This window comes from Ictidomys tridecemlineatus, chromosome 7 (assembly GCF_052094955.1).
Source record: "Ictidomys tridecemlineatus isolate mIctTri1 chromosome 7, mIctTri1.hap1, whole genome shotgun sequence".
Lineage (NCBI taxonomy): Eukaryota > Metazoa > Chordata > Mammalia > Rodentia > Sciuridae > Ictidomys > Ictidomys tridecemlineatus.
Genome location: NC_135483.1, coordinates 171,754,020 through 171,773,980, shown reverse-complemented (window position 1 = coordinate 171,773,980; position 19,961 = coordinate 171,754,020). Strand labels below are relative to the sequence as shown.

General features: G+C 38.1%; 1 protein-coding gene across 5 annotated transcripts in view; it reads left to right on the top strand.

Annotated features, from left to right (window-relative positions):
- The window catches only part of C7H2orf80 (chromosome 7 C2orf80 homolog), a 27,191-nt gene extending 7,230 nt beyond the window's left edge, over positions 1-19,961 (top strand). For 4 of the 5 annotated variants that reach the window (XM_040294811.2, XM_040294810.2, XM_040294809.2 and 1 more), the window contains 4 exons: positions 348-419; positions 16,057-16,144; positions 16,445-16,566; positions 19,580-19,961. In XM_040294811.2, coding sequence (XP_040150745.1) covers positions 348-419; positions 16,057-16,144; positions 16,445-16,566; positions 19,580-19,588 — 291 coding nt within the window. In that variant the 3' untranslated portion in view covers positions 19,589-19,961. Of the gene's footprint in view, positions 1-347; positions 420-16,056; positions 16,145-16,406; positions 16,567-19,579 lie in introns of those variants that run through there. The other variant, XM_078017914.1, reaches the window with a different exon arrangement.

Below are 19,961 nucleotides of genomic sequence, written 5' to 3'. Positions count from 1 at the left end.
CTACGCGAATTTATAATGTTATTGTGCATATAGGTTATTTTTTGATAAATGTTTAGCATCTACTAATAGCAAATGTTTCCTTTTTAATGACATCATAAAAAAGATTTTGACTTCTATACTGTACTGCAAGAACATTTATTTAAGAAACAACAACAAAAAAATAAAAATGAGAGACATAACTAATTGGTATCGGGAAGACTGACTTATTCATTTATTCGAAAGTTAGTTATTTAGTGACTATGACACCACATATAGTACTAGACAAACAAGCTCTGATAGCTTTGTTTTGAAATAAAATAAAAGGCAAGATATGACAACACCTTGATATTGCTGTTTTTATTTAACAGAACAGTATCCCAATTGAGGAAGTCTTTAAAATTTATGGGGCTGATTCTTCTGCCAATTCTGGTACTACCAAGGTAAGGGTAATTTGGGACTATCAATAGAGGGGAGATTGAAAGAGAGATTACTTAGCTAATACATTCATAATGATGTATTTTCAGGCTGCAGTAATGAAATAACTGTTTTATATCTAAATGCACAAAACCACATTTATTTGAGGAACATGTTTGTAAAATGCTTTTAGACATAGGTTTACACAGTTATAACAAGTTTATTTTGCATAAGGCCTGGTAGGGCAGCAAGTAGAGCACCAGACCTGGACTCGAAATTCTGCTTTGTTCCTGCCTGATTTTCCCCTCTTGCCTTTTGTAACATACATCTGCTAAGCCACGTTCTCTGTGATGAACTATGTCAGCTGGAGCTAGGACTCCATCTCCAAGGCACATTCCCCAGACACAGGAGCTCATTTACTGACACCACCTGTCCCTTTCCCACAAGACTCCTGGGATTCCTCAGAAGTCACCAGTAATGCAAGCATGAGGGAAGGACAGGGAATCCAGAGACCAGGTCTGAGCTCTGACTGTACCACTACAGAGCTGAACAGGCCCCTTTCCCTCCTTGGGTCTCCGTATACTGAGCTTTAAAAAGAGAGTATTCTGAATGATCCTTAGGCCAGTTCGGTGTTCGCCAGTTATGGATGTATGACTATTCCGTTTGAATTTAAGTTCTGACTGCTGTTAAAGGTGACCTAAAATTGCTTTAGCTCTAGATACCTCTGGAGGAAGGAAGAGGAAATGGAAGAATGTCATTGAGGGGACTGTAGCAGGAGGGAAGCAGGAGGGAAGGATAGGAAATGGAAAGACCATGGAATGAATCTGACATAACTTTCTTTTTTTTTTTTTTTTTTTTTTTTTTTTTTTTAAAGAGAAACATTTTTTTTTTTTTTTTTTTTTTTTTTTTTTTTGAGAGAGAGAGGGGGACAGAGAGAGAGAGAGAGAATTTTAACATTTATTTATTTTTTCTCAGTTCTCGGCGGACACAACATCTTTGTTGGTATGTGGTGCTGCTGAGGATCGAACCCGGGCCGCACGCATGCTAGGCGAGCGCGCTACCGCTTGAGCCACATCCCCAGCCCCCCATAACTTTCTTTTGTACATTTATGAATACACCATAGTGGGGCTGGGGATGTGGCTCAAGCAGTGGTGTGCTCGCCTGGCATGCGTGCGGCCCGGGTTCGATCCTCAGCACCACATACCAACAAAGATGTTGTGTCCGCCTAGAACTAAAAAATAAATATTAAAAATTCTCTTTCTCTCTCTCTCTCTCTCTCTCTCTCTCTCTCTCTCTCTCTTCTCTCTCTCTCCTCTCTCACTCTCTCTTTAAAAAAAAAATGAATACACCATAGTGAATCTCACCATCATGTACATCCACAAGACAGGGGTCCTAATTACAATAAAATATATTCCATGCTTGTATAATGATATAAAAATGGATTCTGCTGTCATGTATAACTAAGAAGAACCAACTTTTTTTTTTTTATTAAAAGAGTCCCATTCTTATGGATGTTCATGGTGAGGGGATTCACTGTGTTGTTTTCATATGTGTATATGGGAAAATTATGTCAAATTCATTCCATTGTCTTTCCTTCACTTATCCCTCATCTCTTCCCTCCATTCCCCATTGTCTAATCTAGTGAACTTCTAGTCTTCCCCTCACTACCCCACTTTACTGTGGGCAAACTTCAATCTATCAGAGAAAACATTCGTCTTTAGGTTTTTTGGAATCGGCTTACTTCACTTAGCATAATAGTCTCCAGATTCATTCATTTCCTGGCAAATCTCATAAAATCATTCTTCTTTATGGCTGAGTAATACTCCATTGCATATACATACCACATTTTCTTTATCTATTCATCTATTGAAGAGCCCTTAGATTGGTTCATTAGCTTAGCTATTGTGAATTGAGCTGCTACAAACATTGATGTGGCTGCATTACTGTAGTATGCTGATTTTAAGTCATTTGAGTATATACTAAGGAGTGGGATAGCTGGGTCAAGTGGTAGTTCTATTCTTAGTTTTTTGAGGACTCTCCATACTGATTCAGTATGATTCGGTAATCACACTGAGTGATTGCCCCAATTTGCAGCCCCACAGCAATGTATGGATGTAGCTTTCCCCCTACATTCTTGCCAACATTTATTGGTACTTGTATTCTTGATAATTGCCATTCTGACTAGAGTGAGATGGAATTTCAATGTAGTTTTAATTTGCATTTCTCTAATTGCTAGAGATGTGGAACTTTTTAAATATATTTGTTGACCATTCATATTTCTTAGTCTGTAAAATGTCTGTTCAGTTCCTTTGCCCATTTATTTATTTGTTGGTGTTGTTGTTATTGCTATTATTGTTTTGGTGTTAGGTGTTTTGAGTTCTTTATATATCCTGGAAATTAATGCTTTCTCTCAGGTGCAGGTGGCAATTATTTTCTCCCATTCTGTAGGCTCTCTATTTATGATCTTGATTGTTTCCTTTACTGTGAAGAAGCTTTTTAGTCTAATGCCATCCCCTTTATTTATTATTGACTTTTCTTCTTGCACTTTAGGGGTTGTATTAAGGAATTCAGTTCCTATGCTGTTATGTTATAGTGTTGGGCCTAACTTTTCTTCTAGTATATGCAGGGTTTCTGGTTTAATTCCTAGGTCCTTGATCCACTTGGAGCTGATTTTTGTGCAGGGTTGGAGATAGAGGCTAAATTTCAGTCTACTACACATGGATTTCCAGTTTTCTTAGCACCATTTGTTGAAGAGGCTATCTTTTCTCCAATGTATGTTATTGCTTATATAATTGGTACCTTTGCCTAACATTAAGTAACTGTATTTATGTGGGTTTGTTCCTGTGTCTGCTATTCTGTTCCATTGGTCTTCATGTCTGTTTTGGTGCCGATACCATGATGTTTTTGTTACTATAGCTCTATAGTATAATTTTAGGTCTGGTATTATGATGCCTCCTGCTTCACTTTTCTCAATAAGGATTGCTTTGGCTATTCTGGGCCTCTTGTTTTTCCAAATGAATTTCATGACTGCTTTTCCTATTTCCATGAAGAGCATCATTGGAATTTTCATGGGAATTGCATTGAATCTGTTTAGTGCTTTGGGTAGTATGGCCATTTTGATGATATTAATTCTCACTGTCCAAGAATGTGGAAGGTCTTTCCATCTTCTAAGGTTTTCCTCAATTTCTTTCTTTAACTGTTTGTAATTTTCATTGTAGAAGTCTTTCACTTTTTTTGTTACGTCGATTCCCATGTATTTTATTTTTTGACACTATTGTGAATGGGATGGTTTTCCTAATTTTTCTTTCAGTGAATTTGTCATTGGAGTAGAGAAACACAATTAATTTATAAATGTTAATTTTGTATCCTGCTACATTGCTGAATTCATTGGTGAGTTCTAGAAGTTTTCTAGTGGAGTTTCTTTCTTTCTTTTTTTTTTTTTTTTTTGAGTCTTCTGAATAGACTCATGCATTCGGTAAAGAGAGCTAGTTTTAACTCTTCTTTTCTTATTTGTATCCCTTTTATTTCATTCTTTTGCCTAATTGCTCTGTCTAGAGATTCAAGGACTACATTAATGTAAGTGGTGAAAGTGGATATCCCTGTCTAGTTCCTGTTTTTAGAGGAAATACTTTCAGTTTCTCCCCATTTATAATGATGGGCTTGAGCTCTTCAAATATAGCTTTTACAATGTTGAGGTATGATCCTTTTATCTCTAATTTCTAGTGTTTTAAGCAAGAAAGATATTTTATTTTGTCAAATGCCTTTTCTGCATCTATTGAGATAATCATGTGATTCTTGCCCTTTAGTCTATTTTGTGTGATGAATTACATTTATTGATTTCCATGTGTTGAACCAACCTTGTATCCCTAGAATGAACCCCACTTGATCATGGTGCACTATCTTTTTAATGTGTTTTTGTATGTGATTTGCCAGTATTTTATTGAGAATTTTTGCATGTATATTCATCAGAGATATTGGTCTGAAGTTTTCTTTCCTTGAAGTGTCTTTATCTAGTTTTGGTATCAGGGTGATACTAGCTTCATAGAATGAGTTTGGAAGGGTTCCCCCTTTTCGTGAAATAATTTGAGGAGAATTGATATTAGTCCTTCTTTAAAGGTTTGATAGAACTCAGCTGAGCATCCATCTGGCCCTGGGCTTTTCTGTGTGGTAGGCTTTTGGTGACTTCTTCAATCTCATTACTTAAAATTGACCTGTTTAAATTTTCTATATCATCCGGTTCAATTTCAGGTCATATGTCTTTAGGAATTTATTGATGTCTTCAAGATTTTCTAGCTTATTGGAGTATAGGTTTTCAAAATAACTTTCTATTATCATATTTCAATAGTGTTTTTGGTGATATTTTCACAACAGGCTTTAGTAATTTGCATTTTTCTTTGACTTTTCATTTCTGTCTTAACATTTGGAATTTTTCTGTTATTCTGTCATTGAAAAGATTGTGCATTGCATTGGTTTGTACTTCAGAGCCTTCATCTACCCCCACAAATATTAGATTTGGCCTTTTAATGTTATCCCATTCTCACCCACGTCCCACACAGCTGGTGGAATTTGGGGTTCCTCTGTGTGAAGTGGGCTGGCTGTAAAATAAAGTTTAAAAAAGAAAATAGTGAAAAAAACCCACACAACAAGGGAAGTAATTTTAGAAAGGCGGGACAGCTCTTCCACCTTAGGGGTTGAGCTTCCACACTGGAAAGAGAGAGAACTAGAGCCCGTGTTTGCTTTATTATATGGAAAAAACTACAAAGGTTTTCCATAGAATGTTCTTTGCCAAATAAAGTAGGAGGTGGGCTGTCCAGTTTCCAACAGGTTACGCCCAAATCCCTAGACAAGCAAAGGCAGAGGTCAGTGCATTGTGCAATCCATAGAGTAGGAGGAGCCACAAAACAGATTGCCATGCCAAACCTAAATCTCCTTGGCTCAAGGCCAAGTGAAGGCGCTCAAATAGCTCAGGGGTGGCTTCCCACATCCCATATTTCTTGAAAATTCTGTTTGTGGTCTCTTAACATTTTTCTCCATGATCTTTATTTTCAAGATTATATATTTTTTCTTCATTGCCTGAAACTCTGTCTTCCAAGTGGTCTAGACTATTGGTGATGCGTTCCATTGAACTTTTAATTTTTTTTTTTGATTCCTTCAGTTTGAAATTTTTTTTATTGATTCTTCTTTCTCCCCTCATCTTGTGGGCTTAGGGAGGTCTAGGGCAGGCATCAGATACATTTGACCGGTTGGTCCCAACTCACATGACCAGAGGACAAATATGCAAAGTCTCATTCTGGTGGTGATGTCACTATGTACCCTTGTCTTGGCTGGGCCATCAATCAAGGTTTGCAAATGTGAGTGTTTGAGTAGTTTGGGGGACTCATGTTCATGCAGGGGGGTAGAAGAGGAAGACATGCTATCTAGAGGTGAGCCAGTCAATATTCCTCATCTGCCCCATCACTTATTCATTCATTAAAGAGCCTCTGTACAGGAAGACATACTTTCCATCCTCATAATCAGTGACCAACACTGAAAATCCCAGATGTATGCATTGGCTACAAAAGAACCAGCTTAGAACAGAAGCAGACTATCTCTCCCTAGTGGGAGACTTCTTGTTTTAAGGTCAGTACTTGCTTATTGCTATGAGATAGGATCATTTATTGATTTATATGTGAAAGGCAACTGGTGCCGTGTTAAACACTAGGATTCGAAATCCTCAGCTATCTGAGTCTGAACCTCAACTAGGCCAGTTACAAGCAGAATAATCCTGGGCACGTTTTCTAACCCCTATCAGCTTCAATTTCATTTGTAGAAGCAGGAAAAAGAAGATGGGTTTGTGTGGGCACTAAGTGAGTTAGTACCAATGAAGCCCAGTGTTTGGCATATGGAAACCTTTAAATAATAGTTGTGATTAAGGTTCTGATACTCATGGGTTGGGTATCTGATCTCTCTGGTGTCCTTCTATATCAGGATTTCTTAACATTCTTCTTATTAACACAACATTATTCTCCACTGTGTGCATAGGAAGTTGGAGTTAAGGACTGTTACATGCATTGTAGGATGTTTAACAGCATCTCTGGCCTCTAGCTACTGAATGAATGTTGATTGTCTCCAGTTTGACAATACAAAAAAAAAAAAAAAGTTTCCAGGTGCCTATGTCCCCTAAGAGATGAAATTACATCTTGCTTAGACCTACCACTCTATCCAAAAAGTATAGCTAATCAAGCATCTATGTGTATTATTAACACGATGTAAACTTTGCCTGTTTTGGACAACTAGTTATAACAAAGGGTATGATCTGAGGAACCAATACAAGAATCTGAGGACCTATCCCTCTGAGCCTCACAAGCTCCTCCCCACATCCAAAATGCCACCTCAGGCCTTTTTCTTGTGGCTTCACATTAACTCCATTCAGGGGCATTTTTCACATTGTGAATAAGGAAATGTAGCATTTACAAAATGAGACTGTAAGAGTGTTTTAAAACAGATCTTTGGGATTCAACATAATTTTTCTTTTAACTAGGAGATAGAGTTGTTTTAAAGAAGGAAAAAAAAACCCTTCATATGTCTAAACGACCTTTGATTCCTTTAGATAAAACATCTCCTTAGCAACAGCTGAAAACCTTCCCAAGCTAAAGTTTAAAACCCGGTTGAATACTAATCAGATTATGTAGAATTTCCGGCAACTGAAATAAATGGGCCTCTTATTATACAACAGGGTGCTGTGCTCAGGCTTGAGGGCTTTCTCCAGGGCTCTTTGCTGCCACCTGGTGACAGACAGGGATCACAGCCCAATACTCTTCCTCCTTCCTCAGAGGAAGCTGTGTTTTGCTGATACAAAACTTTTTTCTTTTGAGGACTCTGGACTGGGCAAAAGTTCAACTAAGGGCCTTTATGTAAGTCAGGGATTTTTACAGCTACCTTCTGATAAACAGAAACTGCTTTACTCGATTTAAACTGTAGGCAAAGCATGAATCTTCTTTCAAAAAATAGAGCAAGTAATAAAAATATTCTTCAGCTCCATTTGATGGAGAAGGGGCAGCAGTAAGAAAGGAAAGCAGAGAGAGTTAGAGTGAGTACATCAGAGCACGGAATAGAGGAATAGAGACCACACCAGCACCACTGCTTTCTTCTCTTCCTGAAGCCACATCCCAATGTCTGCATGGCCTCTGATAAATAATTATTTAACACCTCTGATCCCCAATTCATATTCTCTCTCTCTTCCCCCTCCCTCCCTCCCTCTCTTTTGGTAACAAGGATTGAACCCAGGGGTGCTTACCACTGAGCCACACCCCCAGCCTTTTTTATTTTTTGAGATAGGGTCTTGCTTAGTTGCTTAGGATCTCACTAAGTTGCTGAGGCTGCCCTCAAACTTGTAATCCTCCTGCCTCAGCCTTCTGAATTGCTGGGATTACAAGTGTGCACCACCACACCTGCCCCAATTCCCTAGTTTTAAACAGGCACACCTGAGTAGGCAGGCTGACTCCCCGCCACACCAGGTGCTCCTGAGAATTGAGACCATGATGTACATGGTGTCATGATTAACGACCAAGTACATACATGATGGTTACATGGGGAGCTTTTCCTATCAGCGCTAAGATTTCCAAGTCTGGCCCCACGCAGCATGGCCTTCTCCTTCCTCTTGCCGGAGGCTGGTCCTGCCTGCTGTAGGCCTGTCTGTCTTTGACCCTCTCACACTTCTTCCAGTAGCTGCCAAGTGTCTTCTCCTCCTGAAGAATGCTCAGACTGAATCATGCAGAAAAGAGAAAGTGAATTCATGACAAGGAGAGGGACCTTGTTTTCAACAAAAATTCAATATCAATAAATATTAATAAGGATTAAAAAATATGTTTTCAATATTAATTATGGGTAGTACAGTCTGAAGATCATTAATATTAACCATGTCCAATCAATACTTATCACACATGTTTAGAGTACAAAGATTAAGCAAACAAACCAACCCACCAAGTATATGAAACGGAACAGAATCAAGAGAATTATTATTTACTTTCATGTCTTTGTAGTTTTGTCAGAGATGAATCTCTAAGCAATGTATTTGTTTAATTTTGAACAGCATTTTAATTTTATATAAATAAAATAATGGCAAATATGTCATTCTATGGCTTTCTTTTTTTACCCCACATTACATTCAATAAATTTACCTATGTCATTAATGTAACTGTAGTTTATTATTACTGCATATTGCATTTTACCTTAGGAATATGTCAGTGTACTTGCACATTTTTTTCAGTCTTATACATTTGGGTTATTTCTTTTATATATTTTTCTGTTGTGTGGAAGATGTCTGTGTGGTATATGTCTGAGAAATTGTTAAACTGTAAGAAATGAGCATCTTCAACACTTTTCAAAAAATTAAAATGTTTTTCCAAAATGATCATGCCCATGCCATCACCAATACTGGTTACCCACACTGGTACTTTCAGACTTTTAAATCTGTTAAATACATGATGGTGTTTTGCTGTGCTCCTGATCTCTAATGCACAACTGTTTGTATGTTTCCTCTTCTGTGGAGTGCCTGTTAAAAATTCTGTCCATCTTTCTGTGGAGTTACTTGTCTTTCTCTCTCTTTTTCAATACAGTCTCAATTTTTGGAGAAACTACTATAGGACAGAATCAGCCAAGTCATAGATTTGCCAATACTTACAACACTTGAAATTTACCCTTTGTTTTCATAAGCATTAAAACATTTAGTAAGTATAATTTTGCAACACCTGAATCACATTTGCAAAACTTCTTAGAGGTATACAAGCTATCTTTGCAGATTATGAGTCCACTTTTATTTTGGCAAATCTGATTGATATAAGCACATGTCCAATTGCTTTGACACTGAAGGTCAGAAACTCTCTACTTTCCATCCTGGAGATGATCATAATGATGGTTTGAAAGTTACTGGTCCAGGCTGAGAGGCAGGTGATGATTACTATCTATGCCCTTCATTCCTAATTATGTACCCCTCCATTGGAAAAGTTCCTAAATCCCTGTATACTTCCTCATCTTCCCCTCTCAGCCTTACAGATAGAAGAAATTTCTGTTGAATGTGCTTTGGCATTCAGTCAGCACACGAATTGAGAAATAATAAGTCTTTTATACTGAGATAATGAAGATATCAGTCAACAGATTTAGAGTTAAAAAAGAGAATGTGATTAACTCTAGATTACAATCTAAATTTCATCCTAAAGTATCGAAAGCTAATTTATGGCTCACATGAGTCATGAGGTTATCAGGACTAGAAAGATTCATAGACCATTTGAGCTGGAAATGTCCTTTAAAATCCTCAGTTTCCCCTGTGGGTGGGGAAACTAGAGCATGCAAAACATCAATCTTACATCTACTTAGTGAAGAACTGCAGAAGAACAACTTACGAAAGCTGGGCATGGTGGTGCACGTCTGTCATCCCAGCTTCTGGGAGGCAGAGGCATGAGAACCATGTAGGTCTATTTGTTCAAGACCAACCTGGACAACATAGGGAGACCTTGTCTCAAAAAGATATAGTGACTTATGCTGGGCACAGTGGCGCTTGCCTGTAATCCCAGTTGCTCGGATATATATATAATTAACCACTTTCTTTTTCCTTATACCTGACACACATTATCCTGTAGGGCTATAATCACAGCCATAATAGCCCTATATTGCTATATAGTCTCCTTTTTAATTGTGTTTTAGGGTCATCTTTTAAATAGATTATTTGCTTCTTAAGGTTGGAGGTCATATTTGATGCTTATGGTTAATTCTTTACCGTTCTCACTGTGAAGTAACTCCCCAAAATATTTTTGCCATATTATTTGTCAATAAAAAGTGAAGGTGAAGTTTAGCAGTGCTCCTGCTAAGGGGTATTATAAGCTGTTTTGTCAATAAAAAAGAACACATCTTCACTTTGTTTCCTATATGATATAACAGAAACCCCAGAGTGATACTAAAATACAGAAGTTTACTTATATGAAGGGAATCGGGAAGTGAGCAACCAGTTAGTACCATAGTTGCACCAAATTGTGAGAAACACAGGTTCCTTTCAGGTCTCCAGTGAGTCATTTCTACAGTGTGACCATCAACCTCATTATCTAATATGCTTGCTAGAGCTCCAGCCATCACATTATGTTTTAGGCAAGAGAAGAATTGACCCCTTCTTCTTCTAAGGAAATGTGCCAAGAATCTCAGAGAACACTTGATCCTTTGTACCATTGATTAGCACCTAGTTAGAAGAGAGGATTTAGGATATGGTCACACCTAGCTAGAAGAGAGGATTTGGGATATAGACCTTAGCTGAAAAGAGGACATCTAACTAAAAATCAGAAGGAGAAAGGTGGCTCTTGGGAGGCAGCTAGCAACCTCTGGCACATGATCTAGGCCACACCAGCCATAAGATTAAGTCAATTTGCTGTGAACAAAAATTTTGTTTTTCTAATTCTTCTCCTAATAGATTGAAGGAATTTCAACCCTTTAAAGTGATCCATTAGCCAGTGCCAAGAGTAGCCAGATCTTGTCTCACATGCAGGAATGTTACTATCCAAAAACCACCACATCTCAACTTGGAAGATAACAGGGGAAAAAAAAAATCATCCATCTTACGCAAACTCTTCCAGAGATTTCGTTGTCATGATATGAGACCAGCATAGCCTTTATTTCAGATCCTGCTAAAAACACCAACAAACAAACAAAAAAGAAAGAAAAAATCATAGACTAATTTCTTCTGAGCATAAATGCAAAAATCTTCAACAATATATTAGCAAGTCAAATCCAGCCATTAAAGAGATTTTATTCCAAATATACCAGGGGAGATTAACACTAAAGAATCAATCAGTGTTTTCAGGAAAAAAAAATATATATATATATATTATTTTTCAGAATATATTATATATGTATATATATAATATATTCTGAAAAAAATTTTTACAAAATTCAGTGCCAATTCATATTTTTTAGAAAGTAGCAAGTTTGAACTCTGGATGGCAGGGTGTCCGTGTAGGTTCATGCTTGTAATGGACCACCAAGGAGCAGAAAGTTGATAGCAGGCAAGTTTTTTTTATGTATGGGGACAAGGGGTAAATCAGAATTTACTGTCCCTTCAGTTTTTCTGTGAACATAAGATTGCTCTTAATAATAAAGGCTATTAATTTTTGAAAAACTTAAATGGCAAAGGTGATTAAATTTTATGTTGTGTGCATCTTATCACAATTTTTAAAACCTAGCAAACTAAGAAGACAAAAGAATTTCCTTAATTTGATAAATTATTTTAAAAAATAATTTAAAAATTAATTAATTTAAAAAAAACTGCAGCAAATATCATACTTAATGATAATATTCTCCCTGAGATGAGAAATAGAGCAGATACTTGCTATTGCTATTCCTCTTTCTTTTTCTTTTCTTTTTGGTGCTAAGAATTGAACCCAGGGCTTTACCACTAAGCCACTTCCCAGGCCTTTTTGTTCTTGATTTTGAGACAGGTCCTCACTGAGTTGCTGAGATTGGCCTCAAACTCGAGATTCTTCTGTCTCAGTCTCCTGTGTTGCAGGGTTTACAGGTGTGCACCACCTCGTCTGGCTATTCATTTTATTCTTAAAAGCTCATACAGTGAGTACTAAGTGCTTTTACCACAAAAATGATAATGTGAAGCAATACATATATTAATTAGCTAGTCTTAACCATCTCATAATGTATATAGCATATACTTCAAAACATCACTCTGTTCATGCCTCCCTAGGATTATAGGCATGTGCCACCACACCAGGCATAGGTCCTCTTTAATATTGCATTGAAGATCTTAACCTGTGGGGAAAATAAGAAAAAATAAACAAAATTAAAGGATAATAGAAATAAAGAAAAGTATCTCTGAATGGGGTAGTGCACACCTGTGATCCCAGCTACTCAGGAGGCTGAGGCAGGAGGGTTGCAAGTTTAAAGATAACCCAGGCAATTAGCAAGACCTCTTTCAAAATAAAAAGGGTGGTAGATGTAGCTCAGTGGTAGAGGGCCCCTGAGTTCAATCACCAGTACTAGAAACAGAGTTAAAAAAAGAAAGGAGAGAAGAGGAAAGGACAGGACAGGAAGGGAGAGAAGAGAGGAGTCTTCAAACATGTTCTTCAAACATGACATAATGGATACTTTGAAATTCCAAAAGAATCAGTAAACTAGGGCTGGGGATATAGCTCAATTGGTCAGGTGCTTGCCTTGCATACACAAGGCCCTGGATTCAATCCCCAGCACCACACAAACACACACACACACACACACACACACACACACACAAAATCAATAAGTTAATATATTAGTAAGTGAATTTAGTAAAGTTGCTGGATACAAGGTCAATATGAAAATTAGTTTTATTTCTATATACCAGGAGTAAAGAGAAAGCAAAATATAGAATTGATGCCCTAGACTATAGTCACAAAAATACTTAGGAATAAAATTGATAAAACATGCACAAGGATTGATACACTGCAAATGTTACTGATACTAAAGAAGGCCCAAATGAATGAAGAGATACAGAATGTTCATGGGTTAGAAGGTGTGTTATCATTTAAATCTCAGTTACCCCTAAAATAATCCAGAGATGCAACTCAACCCCAAGCAACATCCCTGAAGCTCGATCTCATTCTCTTTTTCCTTTTTCCCTTCTTTCTTTTCTCGGACATTGACAAGCTGATTATAAAATTCATTAGGAAACACAAAGAGCCAAAAATAACCAAAGTGATCTTGAAAAAGGAAAGCAAAACTAGGAGACACAGCAGGTATCAAGGCTGACTGCAAAGCCAGTTGGGGAGGGAGAGGTTAAGGAGGTAAATATTCTATGATTCCATTGAGATTAAGTACAAAAACAGAAAAAAATTAATCTAAGTTATTAGAAATAAGGATAACATTTTTCCTTAGAAGAAAGACAGTGTGTCAAGGAATAATTAAGGAGCTCTAAGGGAGCTTGTGACCTGGGTTTTGACTGCATAGGTTGTTCTGTTAATGAAAATCCATTGAGCTATATATTTATGATATATCCATTTATTTCATCAGAATTTAATGAAAGTACATAGCAGTTAAATCTAGCAATTCTCCATGTAGAAATTTAGTTTGTACTTAGATATGAGGTGTGGGGGGGATATTTGCTGCAATTTATTTGTAATAAAACAAATTGAACAAAACCTCAAAGTGCATTGATTGAAAAACAGTCACATGCATTGTGTACTTTTGTAATATGGAGTATATAGTGCATGCATTAAAAAACCGAGTCACATCAGCATCTAATGCCAGGAAAACAGAACCCTGATATTCTTTTACAAATTGCAAAATAGTATAAGAATATAGTCCCTTTCATTAAAAGAAAAAAATCCCTCCAAAAAATCTACATAAACCATACAAAGTATCTGTAGCTAAAATTCTATGGAAATACAGATTTATACCTACTTTGAAGGGATACCAGTTAAATGGGTACTTGACCATTACTAAGGTGATCATTGAAAGTTTGGAGTGATTGAGTAGAAAAACCACTGGCCTGGAAAACTAAAAATGAGCATTTATTTTCTTATCATTTTCTCTTAATGTTTGCTTCAATCAAATATGTAAAGGGTGTCTTATTAATAAAACGGCACATTTCCTGAGATGCATACACAAAGAGAATTGTGTAATCATCTTGTACTTCTTAGAAATAAGAGCCCTTCCTATAAATAAAAAACCTAATCTCTATTGATGAGAAGGCAGAAAATTGTTGATTCTGCAAGAAGAGAGACTCTAAGTTCAGGCTTCCTGGCTCTGATTAGTTAAACGTCAGCAATTCCCTCAACCTTTGTCTGGTAGATGAGGTAGGATCCTATAGAGGAAATGGTAGCCCAGGAGCTGCCACGGGCTCTTGCATACAATGACCGGGCTGGGAAAAGATGGTAATGATGAGAAGTGTAAATAATAATTATCATCAACATCGTCAAAGCTAAAATACAGTGCTGTACTATGTGCTAGACACTTTTCTAAGCATTTTATATATGCTAACTCTAATCCTTGCCACAATACTATAAAGGCCAGTATTATTAATATCACATAAATAAGCAGGCACAGAGAAGTTAAGCGGCTGCCAAGGTGCAGCTTGTTTCCAAACACAGCCATCTGGGCACCCAAATCCCTGGTGTTAACTACCAGTCCCTTGACTAGTATTAGTCAATGATATTTGAGGGTCCAGTATGGGGTGGGCACTTTCTAAGGCACTGGGTGAGCTCAGTGGCCTGCTTTCTCCCACCCTCCAGTCTCTTCCCCACATAGCAGCCACAGAGGTCTTTGATTTAATTTTGTTTCTTTTGTGGCACGTGCTGGGCAAGTGCTCTCTCTACCACTGAGCTATGCCTGCAGCCCCAGCGTGACCCCTGGGTTTTCTTTTTGTTTGTCATACAGGGGATGGAACCCAAGGTCACCTTACCACTGAGCTATATCCCCAGCCCTTTTTTATTTTATTTTTAATTTTGACACACGGTTTCACTAAGATGAGGAAGCAGATGAGGTTCACAGATCACTCTGCACTGGGGATAGGAGACATTGGGGCAAGTTTCTCAGTTTCTGAGGCTGGCCTCAAACTTACAATCTTGCTGCCTCAGCCTCCCAATTTGCTGGGACGACAGGGGTACGCCACTGTGCCCAGCCCAGAGTGATCTTTTTAAAATCCTAAATCAGATCTTGTCACACTACTGCTTAAAATGACTTCGCTGGCTTCCCGCTGCAATGCTGGAGTCGATAGCAACATCCAGCCCTGCACCTGACTGAGGGAGACCTACGTGATCTGGTGCTCCCTCACTCGGTTTCCCACCCCACTGTCTTCCCTCCTGTGTCTGGAAAGCTTGAGCTTATCTCAAGAACTTCCCTTTTGCTTTGCCCACAATGGCTCTCTCCAGCTCCTCCTCACCAGGCTGCTGTCCATCCTGTGAGCCTCGGCTGAAACCCCACTTTCTTCCTGAGGCTCCTCTGTCCATTCTGTTTGCAGTGGAGGCTGCCCTGTAACTCCCTGTCTCCTCATCTCGTTTAGTGCATTTACTGAGCTCCTCTCCACGTGTCACTCCCCTGTTGTCCACTAGCTTATTGTTTCTCCTCACTTGCCTCCCGCAGCTCCAGAAGGGCAGGAGTCCTGTCTGCCTTACACACACCACAGCTCCTACAGCACGCCTGGCCCATGGCAGGTGCCCACAGCACACATGTTGCCTGCAGGGCCAGTCCCAGCCTTGAAGATGCTTCCAGGGTAGTGCAGCCCCCAAGGTCATGACCAGCTTCCATCCACTGGCCTTGTTCTATGGGACTCCATGCTTTAAGTTCACAGATGAGGGAGCAGATCACTCAGCAATGGGGGTAAGGGGACTTTGGGGCAAGTTTCTCAGAAAAGGGGGTTTTTCTCAAAGAAAAAGTGGGAGCCTCCAGGGAGAAAAAGAAGAAAGGGCTATTCAGGAAAAGGAAACTGTGAAGAGCGCCAGGGTGTGAGGGGCATTCTGGGCAGTGGGAACCAAGTACAGGAGCAAAGGCTGTGTGTGAAGTTCAGGCTCCCTGTGTTTTGTGTGCCTCGGTGATGGATGTTATTAACATCTAAGCCCCCTGCGTGGGTGAAACAGAGTGCAGTTAAGAGCTACATCTAACCCGTTTCAACCAAATGAAGCTCCTGCAGCTCGTTAAAGCAGCACTGTTTCCTTGCAGGTTCCCCGAGCTCCACTCTTCCGCCTCTCTCTGCACCCTTTTGCCATGTTAACAGCACCCAAAGCAGCAGAGTATGCCCGCAAACAGAGTAAGCTTGTTTATTTCCATCTGTTTCGAGAAATTTTAAATAAAATAGGATGTGGGCTCACAAACAAAGGTTAAAATTGACATGGTAACTCAGTTTCTAATTGAATTAAAAAGAACGGGGAACTTGAAGGACTTGATTCCCACATACCCCCACTCCCGTGACCCAAATCACAAGGTCTTATCTGTCAGACCTTTGGTGGTGGGAGCGAAGTGGTCCAGAGGGGAAGATCTGAAACTGTGGGGGATATATTATTTTTTTTTAGGTTTTATATACAGATGCGGTTACTCTCTGTGCCTGCAGATATCAAGTTAAGAAGGGGAGCAATGAATAAGAATGCCACCACCAGCAGCTCTACAGAGGAAGCAAACGCCACAAAGTGGAAGTCATCAAAGCGTTTTTCGTGCACATCACCAAAGAACACAGTAGGTCTAAAAACAATGAATTGGACCAAGCTGAGACCAAGTATTTGGGGAGAACTCTGCTTATATTGTGATTAAATGTTGAACCTTTGGAGTCAGATGCTCTGGATTTGAATCTAGAGCCTGCTGCTTACCAGCTGTATGACTTCAGAAAAGTACTTAACCTCTCTGTGCACTAGCTTCTTTCTCTGCAAAATGGGAAGAATAATGGTATCTATCTCTTTAAAGTTGTTGAGATGACTAACTAAAGATTCTAGATAGTAAAAGATTAGAAGAGTGTTTGGCAGTTAACTCTAAATAAATACTAGCCATAATTATCTTTTCAGCATTTGAAAAATACTATTTGCACCAGGCACAGGGGTGTACTCCTGTAATCCCAGCAACTTGTGGGGGCTGAGCCAGGAGGATTGCAAATTCAAAGCCAGCCTCAGCAACTCAGCAAGACCCTGTCTCAAAACAAAAATTAAAAAAAGGCTGGAGACGTGACTCAGTGGTTGAACGCCCCTAGATCCAATCCTGGTGCCAAAAGAAAAGAAGAAAATATTATTTGCAAGTTAATTGGCCATTATTCTTAAATCAAATAAGTATATGAAAGAGGTTTATTTTATTCCTTATGAGAATTTTATCTCTTCCTGCTTGGCATCTCCCCTGCTCTTGCCCTGTCCATTGAATTTCCCATTTTTATGTTGCAGAATCAGAATGGTCATGTACAGGGCTGGAGGGAATAGAAAAAAGCCGTTCTTTTTCTTCCTATTCTGAGTTCTCAATTATAATGTGCACAGTGAACACAGTTCAAAAAGAAGTCAGAGAGATCAAGGTGGCCAACATAATACAAGACAATAGGGGAGAGAATCAGAGAAGTGAGAAAGGCTGGGATATTTTAGGGGTCTAAGGCAGAAAAGAGAGAAGGGAATTTTGAAAATTGTACATTGAGATATGAATGGGTTTGTTTAAGAAGCATAAGTTTAGGGCTGGGGTCATGGCTCAGTGGTAAAGCACTTGCCTAGCATGTGTGAGGCACTGGGTTCGATCCTCAGCACTGCATATAAAAAATAAAGGTCCACCAATAACAACAATAAAAAGGTTTAAGGAAAAAAAAGAAGCATAAGTTTAAACTTCATATGCATTTTTATTTAGTTCAGTTGCTGAAATGAGAATTTCAAAAATATAATATGCACAGTGAATACAAGTTCAAAAAGTGAACTTGTTTAAAAAGAATTTTAAAATGTGACTCTCTTAATCAACTGAGCCACATGGGGCTCAGTATTTCTTTAGATTCTGGAGGCAAACTATTGATTGATTAGAAACTTAACTTCATCATAGAAATTGCTTTAGGAACTGTCTGGATTCTTTAGCCACGTTAGGACTTTAATAAACATTATTCTAAAAATAGAATAATTGCACTATGGAAAAATCATCACCATATTGAGTTTTGTTCTGAAGGTATTTGCTAGGATGAGATTTGAGAGTCTAGGTTTTCTAGAACCATATCTTTGCTTCTGAAGAATTTTTTAAAGTCAAATGAGGTCATTTTCTTACATGATTTTGGAGACAGCAAGCTGAAGAAAGCAAAACAAGGCAAGAAACAAAAACCAGTGAGAACTCTAGAAATAGCACACACAAACACCCTGCATGAACAAAATCATAGACTGATAATCCAGACTAATCTTGTACTGTCATGTGTAACTAATTAAAACAAATAAAAAATTAAAAAAAAAACAGATCCTAAAACAGGGATTCATATACTTGTTTGGATCATATATGGATCCTGTGTAATGAGAATGTAATTCTGAAGATTAATTCAGTGGTATTTTGTTTGATTTGGTACTGGAGATCAGACCAGTGCTTAACCACTGAGCCACATCCCCAGCCCTTTAAGGTCTCACTAAGTTGCTGAGGCTGGCCTTGAACTTGTGATCCTTCACTTCATCCTCCCTAGTCCCTGGGATTACAGACATGCACCACTATGTCAGGCTCATGTTATTTTGAAAATATAGTTTCATTCCATATATTTTCTTCTACAACTGCCACCTTAGGAATTTTCAGAGAGAGGGACCTTGACTAGGAATAAGCAGGTGCTTGGCATACATGACAGAAAAGAATTTCAGAACATGCCAGTCAGAGACAAAGATTTGCTTAGGAAAGGAGATATGCATTCAAGGGAGAATGTGGTTATCTAAAAAGAAAGACATCTTTTGGGGTGAAGTAAGAAATACACATTCGAGGGAGAATGTGAGCCATCTTCAGAGAGATGGTCATGAATGACACAAGACAGAGAGGGAACACTTAAGTTTAAATTCAAAGCAATAGACGCAAAGTTAAAAATAATATACTCCAAGCACAATACATAAAAACTGCTAAGAAACTAAAAATGATTTGCTGTGGGTAGGGTTTGTTAAAAGAAGTACAACTTTTCTTTCTTTATTAATTTATACTTTGAAATAATTTCAAGCTTACAGAAAAGTTGCAAGCATAACTCAAGGAACCCATACATACCTTTTACCCAGATTCATCAATTGTTAATACTTTATTTCATTTGCTTTGCCATTTTCTGTCTCTTACCTCTATATGTATATAGTTACAAATGTATAATCTTTCCTTAGCCCTTAGAAGTTATACATAGCCTATCACTTTGCCCAAGAATATATCAGTTTGTATATCTTAAGAACAAAATCTATCTCTTACACAACCATGATCAATTTCAGAATATCTAACACTGATACTTTTAATCTATGTAGAAATTTTGTTGACAGACCTAATAATCTGTTTGTAAGCATGTTTTTCATTCTGCACAGGATCCAGTGTGAGATCACATATTGTATTTTGAGAAATGTAACTAATTTCCAAATCTATGAGAATAGTTCCCTGGAAATTCTTTTATACCTACATGTAGCTACTACATCTTTGTTAGTAAATTAATATCTGATATTTGACCTGAACTTGCTATAGATTGGTGTTATTTGTGTGCATGTTCTATTGATGTGCTTGATACCAAAATCATCCTTTTATTCTGCAGGTCACTTAGAAACTTGAACTTCATAATAGAGCCTCTGGGAGCAAACAAGAAACATCATCTTAAAATTGCATCTCTTGCTGGCACATTTTTCTTTACAGTTGGCTTTTGACTCAGACTGTGCTGAAAGTTATTATTGAGATTGAGTTTCTTCTCTTAGAAGCATATTGCACAGCTACATTTTGGTAAAAGACAAAAATGTGTGTATCTTATGCTACTTCATTATGACTAAAAGACTTGGACAATTCAGAGTACCTAATATTTCTATGTCAGGCTGGCTTTGTAGCACATTTTACAAATATGTAGTATTGAGTATTACACAGTAGTACAGTAGGAGGCAGTTTTCCTAAGTTTTAATTCAAAATAAAATTAATCTATCCTTGAA